At 41.0% G+C, this 24,092-nt stretch overlaps 1 protein-coding gene across 5 annotated transcripts in view; it reads right to left on the bottom strand.

Moving 5' to 3' along the window:
- taok3a (TAO kinase 3a) overlaps positions 1 to 24,092 on the bottom strand; it is a 132,194-nt gene that overhangs the window by 49,764 nt on the left and 58,338 nt on the right. For all 5 annotated transcript variants that reach the window (XR_013548908.1, XM_078421762.1, XM_078421764.1 and 2 more), the window contains exons 4-11: positions 22,186 to 22,257; positions 21,871 to 21,972; positions 19,835 to 19,880; positions 14,009 to 14,105; positions 5,069 to 5,182; positions 4,426 to 4,517; positions 2,203 to 2,296; positions 1,715 to 1,796 (exon numbers count right to left, since the gene is read on the bottom strand). Coding sequence is in view for 4 of the 5 variants with exons in the window: in XM_078421762.1 (XP_078277888.1) it covers positions 1,715 to 1,796; positions 2,203 to 2,296; positions 4,426 to 4,517; positions 5,069 to 5,182; positions 14,009 to 14,105; positions 19,835 to 19,880; positions 21,871 to 21,972; positions 22,186 to 22,257 (699 nt within the window). In the remaining variant the exon portion in view is untranslated. The remainder of the gene's footprint in view (positions 1 to 1,714; positions 1,797 to 2,202; positions 2,297 to 4,425; positions 4,518 to 5,068; positions 5,183 to 14,008; positions 14,106 to 19,834; positions 19,881 to 21,870; positions 21,973 to 22,185; positions 22,258 to 24,092) is intronic.

Raw genomic sequence — 24,092 nt, 5'->3', positions numbered from 1 at the left:
ACAGAGGGATTGCAACAGTTCAAGATAGTTCACCAACACTTTCTCAAGGCCATTAGGGATGGGAAATAAATGCTAGCCTTGCATCCTTAAAAATAATTAAAGAAAAGCACAATGTGCACAATTGTGCAGAAGGAAAAGAAAAATCACTGATTCTGCAAACCTATTGGGCATTACATACCAATAGCTATCTTCCACAAAGATACTGGGGTTGGAGGAGAGAAATAAATTCCATTATAAATGGGTCATTGTAGCATTATTTTTGTCTCTATATTAAGACAACATCAAAAAGAGCTTAAAATAGAGACAACAATAATGCTACAACGTTCCTTTCCAAAGCCCAAATGTAGTAAGTATCAGCAAATTAAACAAAATAGCGCACAGACAATGGAAAATATAGCATGGTCAGTCAATCTTGTTCAACACAAACTTTACCCCTCAGGATGTAGGAAATTGTTTTAATATTCCATCTTTCACTTTGACTGAAACAGATGTAAATGTCCACAAATCTAAATGCTTTGATTCTTATTCAAAATTCACTTCATCTATTTGACTTGTGAAAATAATTTGAAATGTTTACGAGCATCTTACAAAAAGGTCAAGATCCTAATGAAGTTTCCATGTAGAAAAGATACTGGCTTGGAAATTGACCATAAATTGGTGGACAACAAAGGCAGCTCAAGGCAAAGCATGATTTCAAATAAATATTTTAGGAAATAAATACGTGACACTGCAGCTATTATTAGAAATCTTTGAATTCATGTACCTTGGCCTTTAATGCTATTAGAGTAATGAAGTGATTATCTGAACTTTAAAAGAGATGCCGTATCAGCCAAACCACACTATAAACTTAAGAATGGTATGGTGGTTAGGTTTAAATATAGCCAGTAAATACCGGTTTATCCATTTTGACACATGGACCAGATTGGATTCAGGACAAGAAATAATTCAAAATTATAGAACTTGGTCAATTCTGGAGTTGGAGGTGAGAAATAAATTCAATTATACATGGCACACACAAGGTCTTCTGGAATTTTTAAATAATTATAGATTCTGAATTACATCAAATAAACGAAATCATTAATTTCAATTCTTCTTTTAATCAAGACTATCCACAGCTTGCAAAAAGATATTATTTTGATCCTTAAACATGTAATCGAGGAACCCTGCCAATTAAATAGTATCGTAAGCTCTGGCTGCTGTAATATTTATGATCTATTTTTGAAAAAGTACCTGCAGGAAAAAATAATTGCTTCTCTTTGCTTTGGAATTTGAATCTGAATGTCAAAATCACAAGTTAACTTTCTACAACTCTAAACATGTTGATTGTACAGGTCCTAAACGCACTAGAACTTGGTGGACCAAATAATAATTTTGAAGGTAGACACTAAACGCTGGAGTAACTCAGACAGGCAGCATCTCTGAAGAGAAGGAATGGGTGACGTTTCGGGTCGAGATCCTTCTTCAGAGTGAAATAATAATCAAATAATAACTTTGTATCCTTTGAGAATACCAAAACAAACAAACCAATATTAAAAAAAAGTCAGAAGAGTGTTCCGACATGTTCAAATCACGTAAATTATTCCAAATATAACAGTACAATTACTGAAATAACAGCATCATGTATTGTCTGAACTGAATTAATTTATGTAATTATAGGATAATAAATATTCATACTTAATTCTGTCACTAATCAGTAATGATACAGAATTCTTACCCGCAGAAGCTCCAAAGATGTAGGTCTATCCTGGGGAATCTTCTGCAAGCAGTAATCCACAAAGTTCCTAAAAAATTGAGACCTAGAAAATACAAATCAACATTAGAAACCTCAAGATCTATTTACTACAAATATTGCCTTTCAAAGGAACTACTGCTTTCTAAAAATCCTTTGCAACAAATATTTTTGATAGTTTTATCAGTCCTGAAATCACAGAAAATGTACAACTATTATTTCCCTACAATCATAAAATGTACACATTTGAGTCGAAAATTAAATTTTAAGTTGTAATAAATATACACTAAGAGAATAACAATGGCTATAACAATATTTGTAAAAATACCGATGACTGAGTTTTATTTGTTAATTCATGTACTTGAAAGTATTTTGCATTAACTACAATAAAGACTATACAATCTGGCATATTAATAAATGATTACACAATGAAAATATGATTTAATAATTCTGTCTAATCAGTACAAACATACCACTCATTTGATTGAAGTGTTGGCGATTCATTCTGGGCAATGTGATATAAGGCACTCATTGCATTCATGTTAAACAAAGGAGGCTTGCGTTCAGCTGCATAAAAGGCAAATTGAGAGCACACGTTAAAAACTTGCTTTAACATCCACCGAAGGCAAGCCATAAACCCGCATGGATAAGAACTGTCGTCACAGAGAGTAATCCTATTTAAGATCACCTGTTCAAGCTACTAAAAATCTATTCTATGGTAAACACACGTGGTGTTTATCAAGCACACACAATTATTAACAAGGTTGAATCAAATCAAAGCCATTGCTGCTATTTTTTCTCTTGAAATGCTACAATGCATTATAATAAACAATTTAATAATTATGCTACTGAAAAGACAGAATGGCAATCTAAGCAGTATCCTTCTCGTTTACGAAAAATAGATTTCAATGTTTAAATTTGGGGTACTTTTAAAAATCTTAAAAGTAGCATAGATTGTGGTATCAATCAAACCAAGTCAGAGATTAAAATGGTTGCAAGTTGAATCAGGCACACCTTCATTTAAAAATATTTTGGAAAGTAAGGTTTCCAGGCTAGGAATTGGCAGAGACCCTGCAGTGGTGTGACAATACACAGAGGCCGAGGTCAGACACTGGGGAAAAAAATGGCAGGCACTATGGGTTGTCTATAAAGGTTTTGAGGAACTAGCTGCAAGATTGGGCTGACTGTTGGGGACGCCCCTCTCATAGTCCTGCTTTGAGGAGGAGCCGAATACAATTGAATTCCCCTTCTAAATGAAGAACTACGGCTAAACATTAATTAAACATTGTGACGATAAGAAATGCATCATGCTGGGATATTAGTTACTCCAACAACTGCACTGCATAGATGCACATATATTGTTACCCCAACTTCCTATGTCAAGATATTATTTTATGCTTTGTGAATATAAGAAAACCCACTGCCAAACAACTGGGACATAAGTAGCCAAAAATTTAATATCAGTTTCAGGTAGATCGACAAGGCACTTCTGCAGGAAGTGGCTACAGCTTTTTCAAGAGCACCCACTAAATCTATGTTCTTTATCTTTCAGAAGGAAACAAAATACAGGTGCATGGGAATACAAGTCGAATGTTATAATGACGGAAAAATATTCCTTCTCATTACTAATCAAAATACTAGAAATTATGATACAATTGCACTGTTTGTACGTTCACCACACAAGCTGAAATGATTTGGGAAGGCAACTAACCACCATCTTTGCAAAGGCAATTTGAGAAAAGCAGTGATTGTAATGCTAAAGCATGTATATAAGATTCTCTTAGAGCTCTAAATAGGCCATTTCCTAAAAAGCATGAACGTCAGCATGAAATATTCTGATAATTGAAACAACATTTTGTGTTTTGGGAAACAGAATGAAGAAAAATAACGGATCTATTAAAATTATTGACTAAACAATGATCAGAACACTATAACATTTCTGGGCAACGCGTCACAGAAAGAACAACAAAGCCAAAGGATACAAGCAAACGTTTGATCAGGAATGATTATATATCTGATATAACAAAGGGTCATTAATTTAAAATTCCAGCTAGCATCAAAAAACAGCCTTGTTTGGGCAAGGCAGGCAAACATATGGATGACGAGGCTATGATCAAGAGCAGGGAGGTGGAATAGGACATGTACAGGCAGCTGTAATCAAGTGTATCCCTTGAGGAGTTTTGGTGAACTAAGGAGAAAGCTAAAAAAGGAAATCAGAAGGGCAAAAAGCTCAGGAGATAGCTCAGGCAGAGGTGAAATCTGGGGCGAATTGAGGAGAATAAAAGATGGAATTGCTTTAGAATGAGTGTAAAATGGGTGGCTGATGGTCAGTACAGTTGATGGGCCAAAGGGTCTGTTTCCATGTTGTATCTCCGTATAATTTGATGCATTTCAGATGGAAAGAAATGTGAGGGTATGTCCACTAAATAGATTGGAGTAACAAAGCACTTTACAATGTAAAATCTACAGTTAGACAGGTTATTCACTATTAGATGTTAATCTAAAAGGTTTTAACAAGTTGAATTAATTAACAATTCTCTGTCATTACTGAGGAAAAATAAACATTTATTGAAACTCAGACAAATGTAATTTTTTTTAACATTGACTATTATTAATTGCTGCACAATTGCTGGCATTTAGTAACCATGACCAAGACACTAACAGATATAAATGAATCATGTGAATGAAGCACAAACCAAGTTCAATGCATGTAATCCCAAGAGACCAGACATCAACTTTCCCATCATACTGTCCTTCGTCCATCGCAAGGATCACTTCTGGTGCCATCCTGTGAAATATTAACATTTAGTTGTTTCAAAACCTTTGTTCAAGTACGTTGATTAGTGCAGTGAACAAAAATTAAACAATGTGATGAAAAGAAATGCTATATTAATTCATAATTGAAGAGTTCAGTCAGAAATGCCAATCTGTGGCTGGAAAAACACACAAGGAAATGTACATCTCAATTGGTCTGACCAATTGTACTTTCCCTCGCTGTTAAAAACAATTACTTAAAGCAGCTAATGTAAATTGGCCTGCTCTATTCAATAGTCCCATTGCTTAATGTCACTTTGCTCAAGATTATTTTTAATGCAACACTGACCAGGGTTTGAACTTGGGACTTCCTTGTTTCATGGACACACTGTTTAGAGCCACCCGTGCAAATAATTTAAAAACCAATGATTTTACCGACCTTTATGGTTTCGCTAGTATTATGATAGAAATGTACAGCACACTGACATTTAAGGGTAACTGGGCAGAAGTTCCGAAGCATTGCTGATACTTATCTTAAAGATGCAGTAATATTTTTATTTTAAACCTTAATTACATATTTCTTACCAGTAAGGTGTTCCAACAAAGGAGTTAGCGGGGGAGGCCATTGAGGCAGATCCAAAATCAGCCAGCTTAACTTGTCCTGGCTCAGTGAGTAAAATGTTTCCCGCTTTTATGTCTCTGTAAAGAAAGATTAAAATGTCAAAACCACCCACTAATTTGATCCTTTAAGATTGGTTATTAATTTTCTAGCTAAGTTTTCATTTTCAGCTCATTGTTTCACTCAGACCTTATCGAGACAGCTCTGGGAGCAGCTGAATGTGCAAAATTTGGGTTTATGTTTATCAAAATATCGTTCCAGCCTCCTGTTTGGAAAATCTATCCATTACCAACGAAATGTTGGTGTTGATGGTTACTGTATCAATGAGGTAGCTTGACTGCTGAATACTTAACTCATTAACATTTTCACCACCTCTCCCTTAACACAGAAAGATTAACACAAGGCATGATTTGAGCTACAGACAGCAAGAAATCAAAACTTCATTTCTGGATTGTAAAGAGATAATTTCTGAGCATCTCTATTCATCTCTTTTCTCAAAGACAATTGGGAATTGAACGCCTTGGACAACAGAAACATGTTACAACTACAGCTCCTGCATCCAAAAGAATCACCCTTCCAAACGTATTGTCCAAGTCGGAATTGGGTTTCTGCTGACTATGCAACTGGATCGTCAACTTCCTCATCGGCAGACCTAAATCCTTTCGGGTTCGCAACACCTCCTCCTCCTCATTGACCGCTAGAACAAGAGCTCCTCGAGGCTGCATGGCTAGCCTCCAGCTACACTGTCTATACCCACGACTGTGTAACGAGACACAGCTCCTTTATTTCTAATGTGGAAGAGTAATAAGCTTACTGCTTAAGGCCATATTGGAACCTACTTTACCATTAGCATGCATACATTTCAAGTTGTTAGTCTCAACTTGGGCTGCCAAGTGATTACAAAAAAATCTCACTTAAAAGCCAAGGGAAAAAAAAGTTTTGAATGGCAAAAAAGTAAAATCTTGAATGTACAAATCTCCCTTTGGACTTATCCCCACGTTTGATTTTTAACACTTACCCCTGATTTTCTTCCCCATAGTTTTAGAAAGAGTACAGAGAAGATTTATGAGTATGTTGCCAGGACATGAGGGCCTGAGCTATTGGGAGAGGTTGAGCAGGCTGGGACTATATTCCTTGGAGCGCAGGAGGATGAGGGTTGATCTTGCAGAGGTGCACAAGATCATGACGGGAATAGACAGCTTGAACGCAGTCTTTTATTCAGTGTCGGGGAACCAAAACCAGAGGACACGGTTTAAGGTGAGAGGAGAGAAGTTTAATTGGAACTAATTGGAACCTGAGAAGCAGCTTGTTCCAACACAAAGGCTGATGGGTGTATCGAGCAAGCTGCCAGAGGTGGTAGTTGAGGCAGGTACACTAAAACAACATTTGGACATGTAAATGGATAGGAACGGTTCAGAGGGATATGGGACAAATGCAGGCAGGTGGGACTTGTGTAGATGGGTTACCTTTGTCGGCATAGGCAAGTTGGGCCAAAGGGCTTGCTTCCATGCTGTATGACTATGATTCAAAGCAAGGACAGAATAGTTGCAAACAGAACTGAACACAATTATCAGCATGGAAGGTAAATTGATGAGGCAGCTGAAGATGTCTGGGCTGCCCCAAACAACTCTTACAATGATATCGAACAACCATCCTACTTTATGGCCAAATTAACTGCCTTCATCTTGATGCCCATTGATTTCAGTTTAACCAGAACTACTTGTTACAGCAGGCTATCCCTCGAGGGCTCCACATCAATTCAGCTTGTTGGTCCACACTTGAAACAAGACTGTGTTGCAGTCTAAGGTCTAGTAGTGTGGCGATATCAGAAGTCAGCACCAAGTTAGTCAGTGAAGAGAACAGAGAAAGCCCGTTCCTTCCCATTCACCTCTTCCCTCATGCTTTTTTCTCGCTCTCAGACTAACACAAGCTTTGATCTGGCTTCTCGTAAGTCCTATCCCCCCTGGCTAAATCCCTCCCCACCTACGTCCAAGACACCTCACACGCTCTCCATCTCCTCGATAACTTCCGGTTCCCAGGCCCCCACTCTCTCCCTCTACACTTCCATCCCCCACAAGGATGGTCTCGAAGCCCTCCGTTTCTTCCTCGGCCGCAGAACCAGCCAATCCCCATCTACCAACACTCTCCACCGCCTAGCAGAGCTGGTTCTTACCCTCAACAACTTCTCCTTTGACTCCTCCCACTTCCTCCAAACCAGAGGCGTAGCTATGAGCACTCGCATGGGCCCTAGCTACGCCTGCCTCTTTGTCGGGTACATCGAACAATCCCTGTTCCGGGCGTACACCGGCCCCATCCCCGAACTCTACCTCCGCTACATCGACGACTGCATTGGTGCTACCTCTTGTACCCATGCAGAACTCACTAACTTCATACACTTCACCTCCAATTTCCATCCTGCCCTTAAATATACCTGAACTATCTCCGACATCTCCCTCCCGTTTCTGGACCTCACCATCTCCATCACAGGAGACAGACTAGTGACGGACATTTACTATAAACCCACTGACTCGCACAGCTATCTGGACTACACTTCTTCCCACCCGGTCCCCTGCAAAAAGTCTATCTCCTACTCCCAATTCCTCCGTCTACGCCGCATCTGCGCCCGGGATGAGGTGTTTCACACTAGGGCATCAGAGATGTCTCGTTCTTCAGGAAACGGGGCTTCCCCTCCTCCATTATAGATGAGGCTCTCACTAGGGTCTCTTCTACATCCCGCAGCTCTGCTCTTGCTCCCCCTATCCCCACTCGCAACAAGGACAGAATCCCCCTCAACTTCCATCCCACTAGCCAGCGGTTCCAACAAATCATCCACCAACATTTCCGTCACCTACAACGGGACCCCACCACTGGCCATATCTTCCCATCCCTTCCCCTCTCTGCGTTCCGCAGAGACCGTTCCCTCCGTAACTCCTTGGTCCACTCGTCCCTTCCTACCCAAACCACCCCAACCCCGGGCACTTTCCCCTGCAACCGCACGAGATGCAACACCTGTCCCTTTACCTCCCCCCTCAACTCCATCCAAGGACCCAAACAGTCTTTCCAGGTGAGACAAAGGTTCACCTGCACCTCCTCCAACCTCATCTATTGCATCCGCTGCTCAAAATGTCAACTTATTTACATCGGCGAAACCAAGCACAGGCTCGGCGATCGCTTCGTTGAACACCTGCGCTCGGTCCGCATTGACCAAACTGATCTCCCGGTGGTCGAGCACTTCAACTCCCCCTCCCATTCCCAGTCTGACCTTTCTGTCATGGGCCTCCTCCAGTGCCATAGTGAGGCCCACCGGAAATTGGAGGAACAGCACCTTTCGCCTGGGCAGTTTGCAGCCCAGTGGTATGAACCAATTCTCCAATTTTAGATAGTTCCTCTGTCCTTCCCGTCCCCTCCTCCTTCCCAGATCTCCCTCTATCTTCCTGTCTCCACCTATATCCTTCCTTTGTCCCGCCCCCCTGACATCAGTTTGAAGAAGGGTCTCGACCCGAAACGTCACCCATTCCTTCTCTCCCGAGATGCTGCCTGACCTGCTGAGTTACTCCAGCATTTTGTGAATAAATACCTTCTCGTAAGTCTAGTTGGCAGAGATTGGAACTCTTGGTGCAGCAGAGCAGCATCTATATACTAAAACTCTCGTTTGTGACTGAACTTCAGCCAAAACGGTACACGATAGCGCGACAATTTTAGGTCCACCTTACACACTTTAGTGATAATGCAAGTATTTTATTGAAATCGGTCTTATATTTTTAAAGTTATTCACATTTTAAAGTTTAAAAGGAGGGGAGGGGGAATGGAGGAGGGAGGAGTGGGGGAGAAGGGAGGGGGGAGGGGAGGACAGGGTGCTGCACCAATGCAGGAGAGGTTTGGGCCCAACGGGTCCACTTGGTCTAGTATAAGATAAATGCTTCACCCTCAACAACTTCTTTCAACCCATCTCACTTTCTCCAAGTTAAACGTGTAGCAATAGGCACTCACATGGGCTTTAGCTCCGCCTGCCTTTCTGTCTGTTACGTCGAACAGTCCTTGTTCCAGGTGTACACTGGCACCTTCCCCCTATTCTTTCTCCACCACATTGGCGACTGCTTCAGGTCTGCCTCCTGCACCCGTTCAGAATTGATCTCATTAACTTCAGAATTCAGCTTCACTACTAATTCAGAATTGATTCACTACTAATTTCCACCTTGTCCTCAAACTCACCTGGACTATCTCAAACACCTCTATCCCTTTTGCTTGATCTCTCTATCTCCATCACAGGGGACAGACGATCGACTAATATCTTCTACAAACCTACTGATTCCCTGTTATTTGGACTACACGTCCTTACACTCTTGCAAAGACACTAACCATTTTGACTCCCATTCCCACACTAGCCTTTCTGTCCTAGGCTTCCTCCATTGCCAGAGGGAGGCCACACACAAACTAGAGGAACAGCACCTTGTATTCAACTTGGGCAGTTTACAACCCAAGAGTATGAACATTGAATTCTCCAACTTTAGTTAACCTCTGCAAACCTTCCACCCCAGTTTCTCCCCCCTCAACCATGGCTGACCTTGCACTCTCTTGCCCCACTCCCTACATTCCTATACAATTTGCACCTCAATCCTATCTCTCCATCTTCACAATTTGCAACTTTCTACTTTTGTCTCGTACTGTGCTCATCTCTGGCCTTTGTCCAACCATCTATCAACCCCCCCCGCCCGTGTTCATCTCTGATCTGCCGCTTTTGCCTGCCCCTCCACTTTTCTAGCTATCCTACAATCAATCTGAGGAAGGGTCTCGACCCAAAACATCACCTATTCATGTAACTCCAGGGATGCTGCCTGAAGCGCTGAATTACTCCAGCATTTTGTGCCTTTGTTTGGTAAACCAGCATCTGCATCTCCTTTGTTTCTACATATGAGATGAATGAACGGATGGAAGGAAGGGTCTGATTCCTGACATGAAAGAACCATCTAATAGTCACGTAAAATTCAAGGTCTTAAAATGCATGTCGCCCATATTCTGCCTTTCTACAACTTAACCAGCTATCTTGCCTATGCACAATACTCTTATTGCCTTTCAGAAATAGACAATATTACCTTTAGACTTTCATTTATACTCTTTTCATCATACTGCCACCATTTGTCATGTGTGAAAGTCAATATTCCTCCAGTTCTTGCCTAACGCAGATCCAATCATCTTGACTTCCCCATTAGATAGCCGAACGCTCAGCTGCTTTGTCACAAATTCATAAAAAGCTCTCCACAGCAGAATGCTGAGACCATGTACCTATTCGGTTTATCACCATGACTGCCCAGTTGTTCCCAATGTGGAGCATACTCGAGGCTGAGTAACATCCAATCCCCAAATCCAATCCTCTTAACTTCCTTGCAATGATTAACTGGTATAATGCAAACAGAATCATTTGCACCACCTAGTGGGCTAATGTAACCAGTGCAAACAGTACAGCTGATGTTAAATGCACTTCCTGCTTTTCATTGGACACTAAGTAGATCCTGCTGTGATCTCCGCTGGAGGGAGTGTTCACCTCTCCATGCAACTTAATCTAATGGCAGTGCTGAATAAACAGCACTGTCAATTCCCAGTAAAATACTCGCCCACATTTTCACCACTGAGTAGGTAAGACACAATATTGTTCTTTCCTGCATGCTGTGCCGTACAGATGAACTCAAACAACACCTCACACATTCTGTGCAGGAAGAAACTGCAGATGCTGGTTTCAACCAAAGGTAGACACAAAATGCTGGAGTAACGCAGTGGGGCAGGCGACATCTCTGGAGAGAAGGAGTGGGCGACGTTTCGGGTCGAGAAAAGGGTCTCAGGAAAGGTCTCTTCCCGAAACTCTTCCAGAGATGCTGCCTGTCCCGCTGAGTTACTCCAGCATTTTGTGTCTATCTCAGGCATTCTGTTGCATTCAAACAGACAAAAGATTGTTTATCTCTGAATTTTTGTACACGTTTTGGCAAGCCCCATCTCCAACTGATCACTTGGTTGATGCTATCTGGATCTACAAAAGCTTGACAATTATGACAACTTGTAGAAATTGTATGAAATTGTTTAAAAAAAAAAAAAAACTATTTATGAATAGAAAGATTTTAGTTAGAATAGGGCCAGCAAGTTCAATCCAATGTAATCACCACAAGTGTTTTATATCTTCTTTCTTATGTAAATGTAGCTTCTCCCCTTCTGTCTATGATGGATCCCTCACTGGTGTCTCCTGTGTCCCGTAGTTCTGCTCGCCCCCCCCCCTCTCCCCATAGGGAACAAGAATAAAATCCCCACGTCCTCTCCTTTCACGGCACCAGCCTCCGCATCCAACACATCATCCACCAACATTTCCGTCATCTCCAACATGATCCCACCACCAGACAGATAGGATATCTTCCTATCTCCATTCCTTTCTGCCTTCAACAGAGACCACTCCCTCTGCAACTTCTTGCTCCACTTGTCCCTTCCCACCCAAACCATTCTCTCCCCAGGTACTTTCTCCTACAACCGCAGGAGGTGCAACACTTGTCCCTGTACCTCCTCCCTATTCCCCATTTCCTCCATCCGAGGACTCCAGCAGTTCTTCCACGTGAGACAGATGTTTATGTGCACCTCCACTAACAAAATTTGGCCTCCTGTACATCGGCGAGACCAAGTGGAGACTCAGCGACCGCTTCACTGGACACTTGCGTTCGGTCTGCCAACCCCGACTTGATCTCCCGGTTGCTAACCATTTTAACTCCCATTTCCATACTAACCTTTATGTCCTGGGATTCTGTATTGTCAGAGTCAAGGCCACACGCAAACTGGAGGAACATAACTGCATATTCCGCTTGGGTAGCTCATAACCCAATGGTATGAACATTGAACTCTCCAATTTTAGGTGACCTCAGACTAACCACCCCCCAAACCCCTCACTCTCCCCCTGCAACCCTCCTTTCTCCCCCCCTCCCCTTTTCCTCACCTGAACTCCCACCTATTTCTCCCCTCGCCCTGCTACCCGCAGGCTTCACAGTTTGCAACAATTCGTTCCTGTCTCACACCTCTGCTTCTACCCCTGGTCGTTGTTCTATTCATCTGTCTGTCAAACAAGGTGCTTGCGTATGTCCGCCTGTTACCTGCCACCTTTCTGCCTCTCCCCTCTTCTGGCATTTTTCTCCCTTCCTACAATCAGTCTGAAGAAGGGTCTCAACCTGATATGTCACCTGTCCATGCTCTCCAGAGAAGCTGCCTGACCTGCTGAGTTACTCTCCAGCACTTTGCGTCCTTTTGTGCTTTAACTAGCATCCGCAGTTCCTTGCTTCCACTGTTTTATAACGTTGCTGCCCTCAAACATGGCAATTATTTGAATTTTGTGTCCCGAGTCACATTGTCAAATCTCCTCATAAACTAGCACTTCGCTTCTGCAATCCCCTCCAGATCTAAAACCTAAACTCATTCCTCTCATTCTAGCCTCTTTTGCACTGAAATTTAATATACTGCCAAGCTTTTTCTGTTGCCGAAACCTCAGGCTCATGAAATGTTTCCCAATATGTCCTGAACTTGAATTATTCTTGAAACTGAGTGGATTTGAGGGAAGTTTAAGCACTGCCTTTCACTTTTGTTGTGGAGAACGTTTCTGCATTTTACGTCAAGAAATATATTCTTGTATAAGAAAACAGAAGTAAGCCTGATCTAAACTGCAATGGTCTTCGTGAGCAAGGATTACAGAGGTCTGTATGCTTTAGTTCTTGAAGGGGAATAGTTAAAAAGGGATGCCATTTAAAAATCTGTACCTCAAGACAACTGCATTTATTTTAACAAAAAGAATATCAAAGGTACTAGGAACAACAATTACAGAACTATAGCAGATGTATAAATTAATTTATAATATAGGGGATATCTTCACTATGGCTTCACTAGATTAATGTACCAAAATCTAATGCCAAAAATGTTGGATTATCGAAAAAAATAATGTGATTGTCGTGTACTAAAAAAGATTTTTCAGGACAGATCAATCCATTTTCTCATTTGTGAGATTTCAGTGTGACAAACACAAAGGCATAAAAAAGCCCATTCAGTCCAGCGATGCAATGAATCCCATAATCCAACTCTATCCTAGTAGCCCTGCAGTTTTACTTCCTTCAAGTACTTATCTAATTTCCTTTCTAAATCATTGATCATTAGTTCAACTATGTGTAAGAAAATAACTGCAGATGCTGGTACAAATCGAAGGTATTTATTCACAAAATGCTGGAGTAACTCAGCAGGTCAGGCAGCAACTCAGGAGAGAAGGAATGGGTGACGTTTCGGGTTGAGACCCTTCTTCAGACTGATGTCAGGGGGGCGGGACAAAGGAAGGATATAGGTGGAGACAAGAAGATAGAGGGAGATCTGGGAAGGGGGAGGGGAAGAGAGGGACAGAGGAACTATCTAAAGTTGGAGAAGTCGATGTTCATACCACTGGGCTGCAAGCTGCCCAGGCGAAATATGAGGTGCTGTTCCTCCAATTTCCGGTGGGCCTCACTATGGCACTGGAGGAGGCCCATGTCAGAAAGGTCAGATTGGGAATGGGAGTTAAAGTGCTCGGCCACCGGGAGACCAGTTTGGCCAACGCAGACCAAGCGCAGGTGTTGAGCGAAGCGATCGCCGAGCCTGCGCTTGGTTTCGCCGATGTAAATAAGTTGACATCTGGAGCAGCGGATGCAATAGATGAGGTTGGAGGAGGTGCAGGTGAACCTTTGTCTCACCTGGAAAGACTGTTTGGGTCCTTGGATGGAGTTGAGAGGGTAGGTTCAACTATCCTCAGAGAAAGCAAGCTTGCATATCATGGATCGTTAATTTACTAACTCAACTTTCAGAGGACGAATCAATTTTTAGAGAGACAGTAAAATTTAAATGCATTTTAATCCATATTTTCTCACCTATGTATCAGATCATGAGAGTGCAGGTAGGTCAGCCCCAGCATGGCACCGTGGGTAATGGCAGCAATCTCCACTTCCTGAAGTGGTTTCTTGTGAACTAAAGAGAGAGCATTTTTTCAATATTAGATCTTTCTTTACATTTTTGACTTCTGTGTTATACTGGTTGCTCATAAACGTTCTGTAAAGAAACAGAGCTGCAAAACTCAAAAAGCAGTAACATTATATCGTACTTAATGAAATCACAGTTGATTTGAAAATTCCTTCAATTCTAATTTTACTTAAAGCATTAGACAATAGACAATAGGTGCAGGAGTAGGCCATTCGGCCCTTCGAGCCAGCACCACCATTCAATGTGATTCAAAGCAAAAAGATATACAAACATTGCATGCATGATATTTTAAGTCTAATTAAAACTATAATTTAAATCTGTTATACTTTTCCTTTTAAGTTTTAGCTCAGTGATGCAAATGCTATAAAAATGGGCACTTTCATTCTTCAGGCAATGGCTGTCAGATCAAACACTTCCAGATCAAGCAGTGCATAAATAGTTAATGAAACTGTAACTATGCCAAATTATTTCAGATCTGCACTCGAATTTTAAACATATTTATATATTGTGCATGCATAGCTGCAGATTATATATCTATTGTCAGAAATTAATCCTAGCCAAATCAGGGAAGGTAATTGAACATTAAAGTTAATGTTTCAAAGATCTATTTAAATGTGTCTAAAATAAATGATTGTGCACTCCCAAGAAATGTGGTGTACAGTGGCTCAGCAACACATTATGGAGCATATATTTCCAATCACTTTCAAAATGGTCCAAAAGGAAGGGAACATTTAAAGTTCCAGTATGACGGGACTGGTAGTAAACTGTAAAAATGACATAGAAACAAAATGACGCCATTGTCCATTTCAGATGACTTTACTACATTGATAGGCAATTGGAGCAAAAATAGTATTATTGCCTGTCCATTTTAAAGCACCTGAAATAATGAAGCATTGAAAGTGTTCTCAATAATCCAGATTTCAAAAACTAGGCTATATAATACTTTTTTTTCAGGTTTCATACAACTGATTCAGTTTAAATACATCCTGCTGTAACATATTAAATTATAATATCTCTTCTACCATGGCAATCTCCTGTATGGGTTTGGATAGCTAAATCAAAATATCCAGGAATATAACCTGAGTTTGCAGTCATTTAACATGCTGTAATCTCCTTTCCCTGGTGGAGTCGTGAAGTAATTTTTCAAGGAAACAGAACTTTGGCCCTACACTATTTTACACTCCTCCCAGATTCTGTAAAGACCGATACTCCATAGACAATATACACTGGCCAGTTAGCCTACCAACCCACATGTTTGTTTAGGATATAAGAGGAAACAAATACAGTTGCAGTGAGAACATGCAAATTTCTCATACAGTATCAGGGGCCAGGATTGAGCCTGTGTCACTAGAGTTGCAAGACAGCAGCTCCATTAGTTGCAGGTAGACACAAAATGCTGGAGTAACTCAGCGGGTCAGGCAGCATCTCAGGAGCAAAGGAATGGGTGATGTTTCGGGTTTACCCTTCTTCAAGTCACTGTACTGCTCAATCACTGTGCATTTCAAAAACAGTTTTTTTAATATTCCGAGGACAGGCGTCAAACAGAGCTTTCAACTAACCTTTAAAGAGTATGCTTATAACTAACCCTTAATAGATATCAATCCTTAAATGATCCTTGTTTCTTAATTTGACTTTCGATTAATTACTGTCAAATTCCTCCATTTACTATCAAAATGAATAATTTATTTTAAACAGAGGCATGGGAGACCGAATATACTGGCATCTGTGGCAAAATTTGTTAAAGTTCTATCAAACATATCAGCATAAAAATAAAATCAGTGTGCCCAGATTTTGCAGTTGCAATAATAGCGATTGTGTCAGAGAGTTGTGAATCTGTGGAATTCTCTGCCTCAGAAGGCAGTGGAGGCCAATTCTCTGAATGCATTCAAGAGAGAGCTAGATAGAGCTCTTAAGGATAGCAGAGTCAGGGGGTTTGGGGAGAAGGCAGGAACGGGGTACTGATTGAGAATGATCAGCCATGATCACATTGAATGACGGTGCTGGCTCGAAGGGCCAAATGGTCTCCTCCTATTGTCTACTGTTAGCAAGTTTATTCACGAAAGCGAGTTATTTACTGTACTTAAACAGCTCCTCTGCAAAGTCTTAAATAGTACCAATCAACCACTGAAAGTTTACATTTACAACTGTGATATCAAAATTTCAATATTTAAATGTACCTTTGTCTCTAATATCTCTTAATCTCAATTATGTTTGGAACTTGAAACCAGAAGGCAAAACTCTGCTTTCTGCTTTCCTGATAAAATAAAATATGCAAACTTTAACCTTCTGGGTTACAGTTTGAGCATCACAAAAAACCTCCAAATTATTTGGGTTGAAGAGAGGAACTACTGTTTCTGTACAAGACGTGTGGTGTTCAGTTTTGGTCACCATGCCGTGAGAAAGAGGTTATTAAGCTGGAAAGAGTGCAGAGAAGGTTTATGAAAATGTTGCCACTACTAAAGCTAAAATGGAGGCCAGGACTTTATTCCTTGGAATGCAGGAGGCTGAGGGGTGATCTGATGGTGCTGCATGAAATCATGAGGGGAATAAATAGGGTGAATGCACAGTCTTTTTGCCAGGTCGGAGAACCAAGAGAAGTAGAATTGTGAGGGGGGATTTAATAGAAACCTGAGAAGGGAGCTTTTCACAGTGTAGGAAGTCATTTCAAAGAGCTGCCCGAAGAAATAGTTGAGGCAGGTACAATAAAAACATCTAAAAAGACATTTGGACAGGTACATGGATAGAAAAGGTTTAGAGGGCTATGGGGCAAATGAGACTAGCTTAGATGGGCATCTTTGGCAGCATGGATGAGTTGGGCTAAATGTTAAATCCAGGTTTTTTTTTTTACCCCTTTGTGGAAATATGAAAAGAGTTTAAACTTGCCGAATAATGAACGGTTTGGTTAGAGTTGGTGTGGAGAGGATGTTTCTACTAGTGGGAGCGTCTAGTGCCAGAGGGCATTGGTTCAGAAGAAAAGGACGTACCTTTAGAAAAGAGATGATGGGGAATTTCATTAGCCAGAGGAAGGTGAATCTGTGGAATTCATTGCCACAGATGGCAATTGGGTATATTTGAAGTGGAGATTGACAGTTCCTTGATTAGTAAGGGTGTCAAAGATTATGGGGAGAAGGCAGAAGGATGGGGTTGAGAAGGAGAGATAGATCAGCCCTGATTAAATGGCGAAGTAGACTTGATCGGCTGAATGGCCTAATTCTGCTCCTCTGATTTATGAATCACTGAAGGATTTTTATCATGGAGCTCACTTCAAATGGAAATCAATAGATAGGATTGATTTCCATTTCGTGGAAATGGAACCACTAAATAGGATGTGTCTCAAAATGGAGCTAATGGAGAGGATGAGCCAGGATCTCTTGACCAAGGGGACAACATTCTGAAACAACTACTTTTCTACAATTCTATTCCGATGCTAACAATGGAACACTGTAGACGATGTCAAGTCGCTTCTGACCTACATCCGAGGCACCTCACAGTTCAATATCATTCAATTCCTAGGCCTCCATTGCCCCATCTTTACCATCAAAGTCCCGTCTTTTACACCTCCATTCTCAAGACCTTGATCTAATTGGTTCCCCTCTACTAACACTCTACTCCACCCAGGGAACTTTGCCCTCACCTTCAACAACTTCTCTTGCTTTCACTGCTTCTTTCACTTTCTTCAAGTTAAAGGTGTAGCCCTAGGTAATTGCATGGGCCCCAGCTGTGCCTGCCTTTTTGTGGTTATGTCAAACATCCTTGCTCCACATATACACTGGTGCCATTGCTCCCAGCTCCTTCTCCATTACACTGATGACTGCATTGGGGCATCCTTCTTCAAGCAGAACTTGATCTCATTCATTTCACCACCAACTTCCACCCTGCCCTCAAATTAACTTGGACTATCTCTGACACCTCCCTCTCTTTTCTTGATCTCTCTGTCTCCATTACGCAACTCAGACAATCGATTGACATCTACTACAAACCTGGGGATCTTATAAAAACATATAAAATTATAAAAGGACTGGACAAGACTGGACAGGAAAAATGTTCCCAATGTTGGGCGAGTCCAGAACCAGGGGCCACAGTCTTAGAATAAAGTCTTAGAATAAAGGGGAGGCCATTTAAAACTGAGGTGAGAAGAAACTACATTTTCACCCAGAGAGTTGTGCATTTGTGGAATTCTCTGCCACAGAGGGCAGTGGAGGCCAAATCACTGGATGGATTTAAGGAAGAGTTAGATAGAGCTCTAGGGGCTAGTGGAATCAAGGGATATGGGGAGAAGGCAGGCATGGGTTATTGATTGCGGACGATCAGCCATGATCACAATGAATGGCGGTGCTGGCTCGAAGGGCCGAATGGCCTCCTCCTGCACCTATTTTCTATGCTTACTGACTCCCACAATATCAGGACTATACCTCCTCCTACCCTGCTTCTTGCAAACACACCATCCCCTATTCTCAATTTCTGTCACCACTGTATCTGTTCCCAACGAGGAGGCTCTTCATTCGACGATATCCAAGATGTCCTCTTTCTTTAATAAACTTGATTCCTCCCCCCCCCCCCCCCCCCCCCAATCACTGTCGGAGATGGATCCCTCACCTGCATCTCTTCTGTGTCCTGTAGTTCTGCTCTCGCTCCCTCTCTCTCTCTCTCTCTGCCCTCCCTCCCCCCCCCCCACCCCCACCCCCCCCCCCCCCACCGGGCAGAACAAGGAGAGAGTTCCCCTGCTCCTCATCTTTCATTTTTGCCACCTTCCACGTGATCTCACCACCAGTCGCATCTTTCCACCCTCACCACTTTCTGCAGATAATTTCCTCCGCAACTCCTTATTTCACTCCCAAACCGCCTCTTCCTCAGGCACATCCCCCTGCAACTGCAGGAGGCGTAACAACTATCTCTATACCTCTTCCCTCATTTCCATCCAGGGAACTCAGTCCTTCCAGGGGAGACAGAGGTTCATGTGCATCTCCTCAAACCTCAACTGCTGCATTCAGTGCTCCTGACATGACCCCAGATACATCAGCGAGATCAAGTGTAGATTAGGCGACTATTTTGCCGAACATTTGCACTCGGTCTGGCAAGGCCTGCGGGATTCTCCAATTCCTAACCATTTTCACTGCCCTTCTCATTCCATACTGATCTTTCTGCCCTTTCCTCCATTGTCAGACGCCACATGAAACTGGGGGAACTGCACCTCTTATTCCACTTGGGTAGCTTACAATGTATAAACATGGAATTCTCCAATTTTAGGTAACTAACCTACAAACACCCCCTCCCCCCCCCCCCCCCCCCCACCACCCTCTCACCTGTGTCCCACCTGAATGTCCCCCCATTTCTCCCTTTCCTCTTCCACCTATCTTTCTTCCACTGGCTTATATTTCACTCCGCTCCTAATCTCACACTTTGTCTTTTCACCTCTAACCTTTGTCCAACCACCTTCCCATCAACCCCCTCCCCTTCACTGTATCTGCCCATCACTTGCTAGACTTTGTCCCGCACCCACCTCTCTTGCAGCCTACTTCCCCACTACAATCAGTCTGAAGAAGGGTCCCAGCCTGAAACATTGCCCATCCACGTTCTTCAGAGATTCTGCCTGACCTGCTGATTTACTCAAGGTTTTCATGATACCTGCACCTAATGAATTTGTGCATCTAACAATAACTTGACTTGAACTACACATGAAAGCCTGATTTTGTACAATTAAATGTTTCAATGCTTACCTTCCAATAAATCAGAAGTTGATCCAAGGCAGTATTCCATAACCATCTGAAATTAAACATAGTTAAGGATTACTTGACCATTCAAAATATCCAGTACATGAACTAATATTTGGATTAAAATAAAATAGATAAATACTAATCTATAATTAATAATAATAAAAAATCTACGTTGCATTTAAAAATGTAATCTGAAACAGGTTTCTCAGCCCTAACGACATATGAGAGTTTTTTTTCACCACCACCTCCATCTCACCCTATACTGCTACACCTTTATCATTGTTATCGCGGTTCGTTTTGGCATGCATCTATTTTTTGTAGTAGAGGATTCAACATTCCTAACATTGAGTGAAGAAGTTGTTCCAAAGTTTCCTAGAGGTACGCGGTGATATTGCATACACGCGGTTTTGAGGTTTCCAGAACGCAGCGATGGGTGCTTAAAAGGAAACACATGGGATCCTCACACAAAAAATTAATGATTGCAGATGGTGCAATTCAGAAATGAAAATGAGCAATTACTAAAATATTTGATGGGGTAGGAATTGAGTTGTCATTATGAAATGTAGAATTTGGATAGGTTCATTGCACAGGTAGGCAGTTAGGCAGGGAGAGGGGAAAAAAGCATCAAGTGGGAGACAAAGAATTTAGAAAAATAAGATCCATGAGCCCTAGAATTAATTGACAAACAAGACATTGATACAACTTAAGTTTTGATCGTGTGATGATACAAAAGTGGGTAGTTTTGCAGATAGTGAAGATGGTTGTGAAAAATTGCAGCAGGATCTTTGATCGATTGGCCAGGTGGGCCGAGGAAAGGTTAACGGAAATTAATACAGAGAAATGCGCGGTGTTTCTTTTTGGGAAGTCTAACATAGGTAGGACCGACACAATGAATGGTAGGGCTCTGGGGAGTGTTGTGGAGCAGAGGGATCTAGGAGTGCAGGTGCATGGTTCCTTGAAGGCGGAGTCGCAGGTAGATAGGGTGGTCAGAAAGGCTTTTGTCAATTGGCCTTCATCAGTCAGAGTATTGAGTATAGAAGTTGGGAGGTGATGTTGTTGTTGTAAAAGACGATGGTGAGGCTGCATTTAGAGGATTGTGTTCTGTTCTGGGCACCATGTTATAGGAAACATGTTGTCAAGCTGGAACGGTTACAGAGAAGATTTATGAGGATGTTGCCAGGACTAGAGGGTCTGAGCTATTGAGGGAGGTTAAGTAGGTTGGGACTCTATTCTTTGGAGCGCAGGAGGATGAGGGGTGATCTTATAGAGGTGTATAAAATTATGAGAGGAATAGATCAGGTAGATGCACAGAGTCTCTTGCCCAGAGTAGGGAAACCGAGGACCATAGGTTTAAGGTGAAGGGGAAAAGATTTAGTAGGAATCTGAGGGGTACTTTTTTCACACAACGGGTGATGTGAGTATGGAACAAGCTGCCAGAGGACGTAGTTGAGGCTGGGACTATCCCAACGTTTAAGAAACAGTTAAGACTGGTACATGGATAGACAGGTTTGGAGGGATATGGACCAAACGTGGGACAAGTGTAGCTGGGACATGTTCGCCAGTGTGGGCAAGTTAGGCCGAAGGGCCTGTTTCCACGCTGTATCACTCTTTGACTCTATTTATCAGTGGAGGATGTGGTAAAAAATTCACTGAAGAAATTCATTGTAAATAACCAGACCCATTAGCAACTGCTGTGTTAGGCAAAACAAATGCTATCTTCTGCAAATACTGAGATTAATGTTGGGTTTAAGACTCTGATGTGCCCAATTAAAAGATGAGCATCTTTCCATTTTCTGCAAAGCTACAATGGAAGCATGAGGGAGGCCATGGAGAGAGCCACTTTATATTTTCAACATTCTTATATTTCTAATTTCCACTGAAAAGTGTTCAATCTTTAAGATATCGCTCTCAAAGTACATTGCCCAGCAAAATCTGATGTCTACCTTCCATTCATAATTTAGCTGATAACTCTATAGCAATTCAACTATATTTAATCCTGAGAAAATTATTATATAAAACTTAATAGGATTGCAACGTACCCAGGCAGTGTTCTCCTTCAGGTAACAACCTTTGTATTCTATGGTGTTTGGATGTTTGAGCTGACGTAGAAATTTTACTTCTTTGATTATGTCCTGCCATTTCTGTGAAAAATAAGCAAGTAATATTGTGACAATAAAGTGGACCAGCTGCACATTTAGGACTCAAGCTAAAAATATCAGAAACATTAATTGTCACAGGTAATTGCAGTGCTGGCTCGAAGGGCCGAATAGCCTACACCTATTGTCTATTGTAACTCGTCAGCAATATAGAGAAAGCAAAAAGCTTTAAAATAAGCAATCTTAGAATTTCCTTACCTCTGTGATTTGTTTACCACTATAGGACATTTTCTTGACTGCCACCACCTCCGATGTGCGAGCATTTCTGGCCTGAAGTTCAAATATATAAAAAGAGAATGTTTTAAAAATAACACGAGCACATACAGAGAGCCGTATTCCAAATCCAACATTCACAATCCAAAAAGCATACAAGATGAGCAAAATATTTTCATTGAGCCACGCTTCTTTTAGAGTTTATAAAGCAATGCCACATTGAAAATGTTTGTTTATTTATATTTTATTTCGAACATGTAAAACAAAAAAAGATAAAAACAAAACAAAATAACAATAAAATGAAATGAAAGATAAACCTATACACAACTCAATGAATAAATTCTCATAAACACAAATTGAATTTTACATATTCGAAAAGGAGTAGGAGGAAGTATACACTTGTTTATTCCTACCCCTTCTCCGCTACTCAATTAATTCACAAACTTTATTACATATACACACACATATACACACACACACACACACATACACACTCATAGACATACATATATGCATACACATATATACACACACACATGTACATACATACATACACATGCATATTTTCACACGCATATATATATACACATATATGCGCACACACGCGCATATATATACACACATATACACACACATACATATATATACACACACATAAATATATATATATACACCCACATACACAAATATATACATACATATATCCATACATATGCCACATGCATACACATATACACATATATGCACACACGCATACATACATGCAGTTTATAAACAATTATCCAAATTCTATGTATAACGCAATATCACACTGTGTCAATACACTAAAACTTAACCGTCATCACAGCCCTTCCTCATTCTTATACCTCTGGAAAATATTTTTTTTTGTACATCTTCTTGAGCTGCGTAATGTTTATGCTTTGCACGAGTTCCACATCCACATCATTCCCCAATTTTACCCCACAGATTGAAATACACACACTCTTCATAGTTGTACGAACACAAAGCTTCTTTATATTAAATTCTCCTCTCAAATTATAACCACCCTCCCTCTCAAAGAACATTTTTTATATATTACCTGTTAGTAAATTATTTCTTGCTTTATACATTATTTGTGCTGTGTTAAATTCTACTAGATCCATAAACCTCAAGGCATTTGACTTTAAAAACAGAGAGTTTGTGTGTTTGTGAAATCCTACATTATTAACTATCCTTATGTCATGTTTTGCAGTCTGCATAATGGATGTAGGGTGCTCTTGTAAGTGTCACCCATACCTACACAGTCATTTAGATCTGGCAATACAAGTGAACAATAAACCATGTACAGCTTTGTGATTCAGAATGTGCCGTGTTCTTTCCAGGACTGCAATGCTCCTTGCCAGCTTTGCTCACACGTTTTATATGAGGTTTCCAGCAGATTTTGTGGTTTAGTATCACACCTAGAAATGTATTTTCATATACTCTTTCTATATCAACACCATCTATCCTCACATGTACATGAGTGTTTATTTTACAATTTCCAAACAACATCATCTTTGTTTTGTTCAAATTTAATGATAATTTGTTTATGTCAAACCACCTTTTTAATTTTCTCGTTTCTGATGTGATCTCCTCCAAAAGCTGCTGTAAATTCTCCCCAGAACAAAAGGTATTAGTATTGTCCGCAAATAAAACAAATTTCAATATTTTTGATACTCTGCATATATCATTTATATACAGAATGAACAATTTTGGTCCTAATACTGACCCCTGAGGTACTCCATAAGTAATATCCAAGCATGTTGATTAATGCTCACCTATCTTCACAAACTGTTGCCTGTTTCTTAAATAGCTTCTCAACCAATTCAACGCCACCCCCCTGATACCGTACCTTGCCAATTTATCAAGTAATA

The sequence above is a fragment of the Rhinoraja longicauda genome, chromosome 25 (assembly GCF_053455715.1).
Source record: "Rhinoraja longicauda isolate Sanriku21f chromosome 25, sRhiLon1.1, whole genome shotgun sequence".
Lineage (NCBI taxonomy): Eukaryota > Metazoa > Chordata > Chondrichthyes > Rajiformes > Arhynchobatidae > Rhinoraja > Rhinoraja longicauda.
The sequence above is the reverse complement of the archived record's forward strand: the minus strand, read 5'-3'. Positions and strand labels throughout refer to the sequence as shown.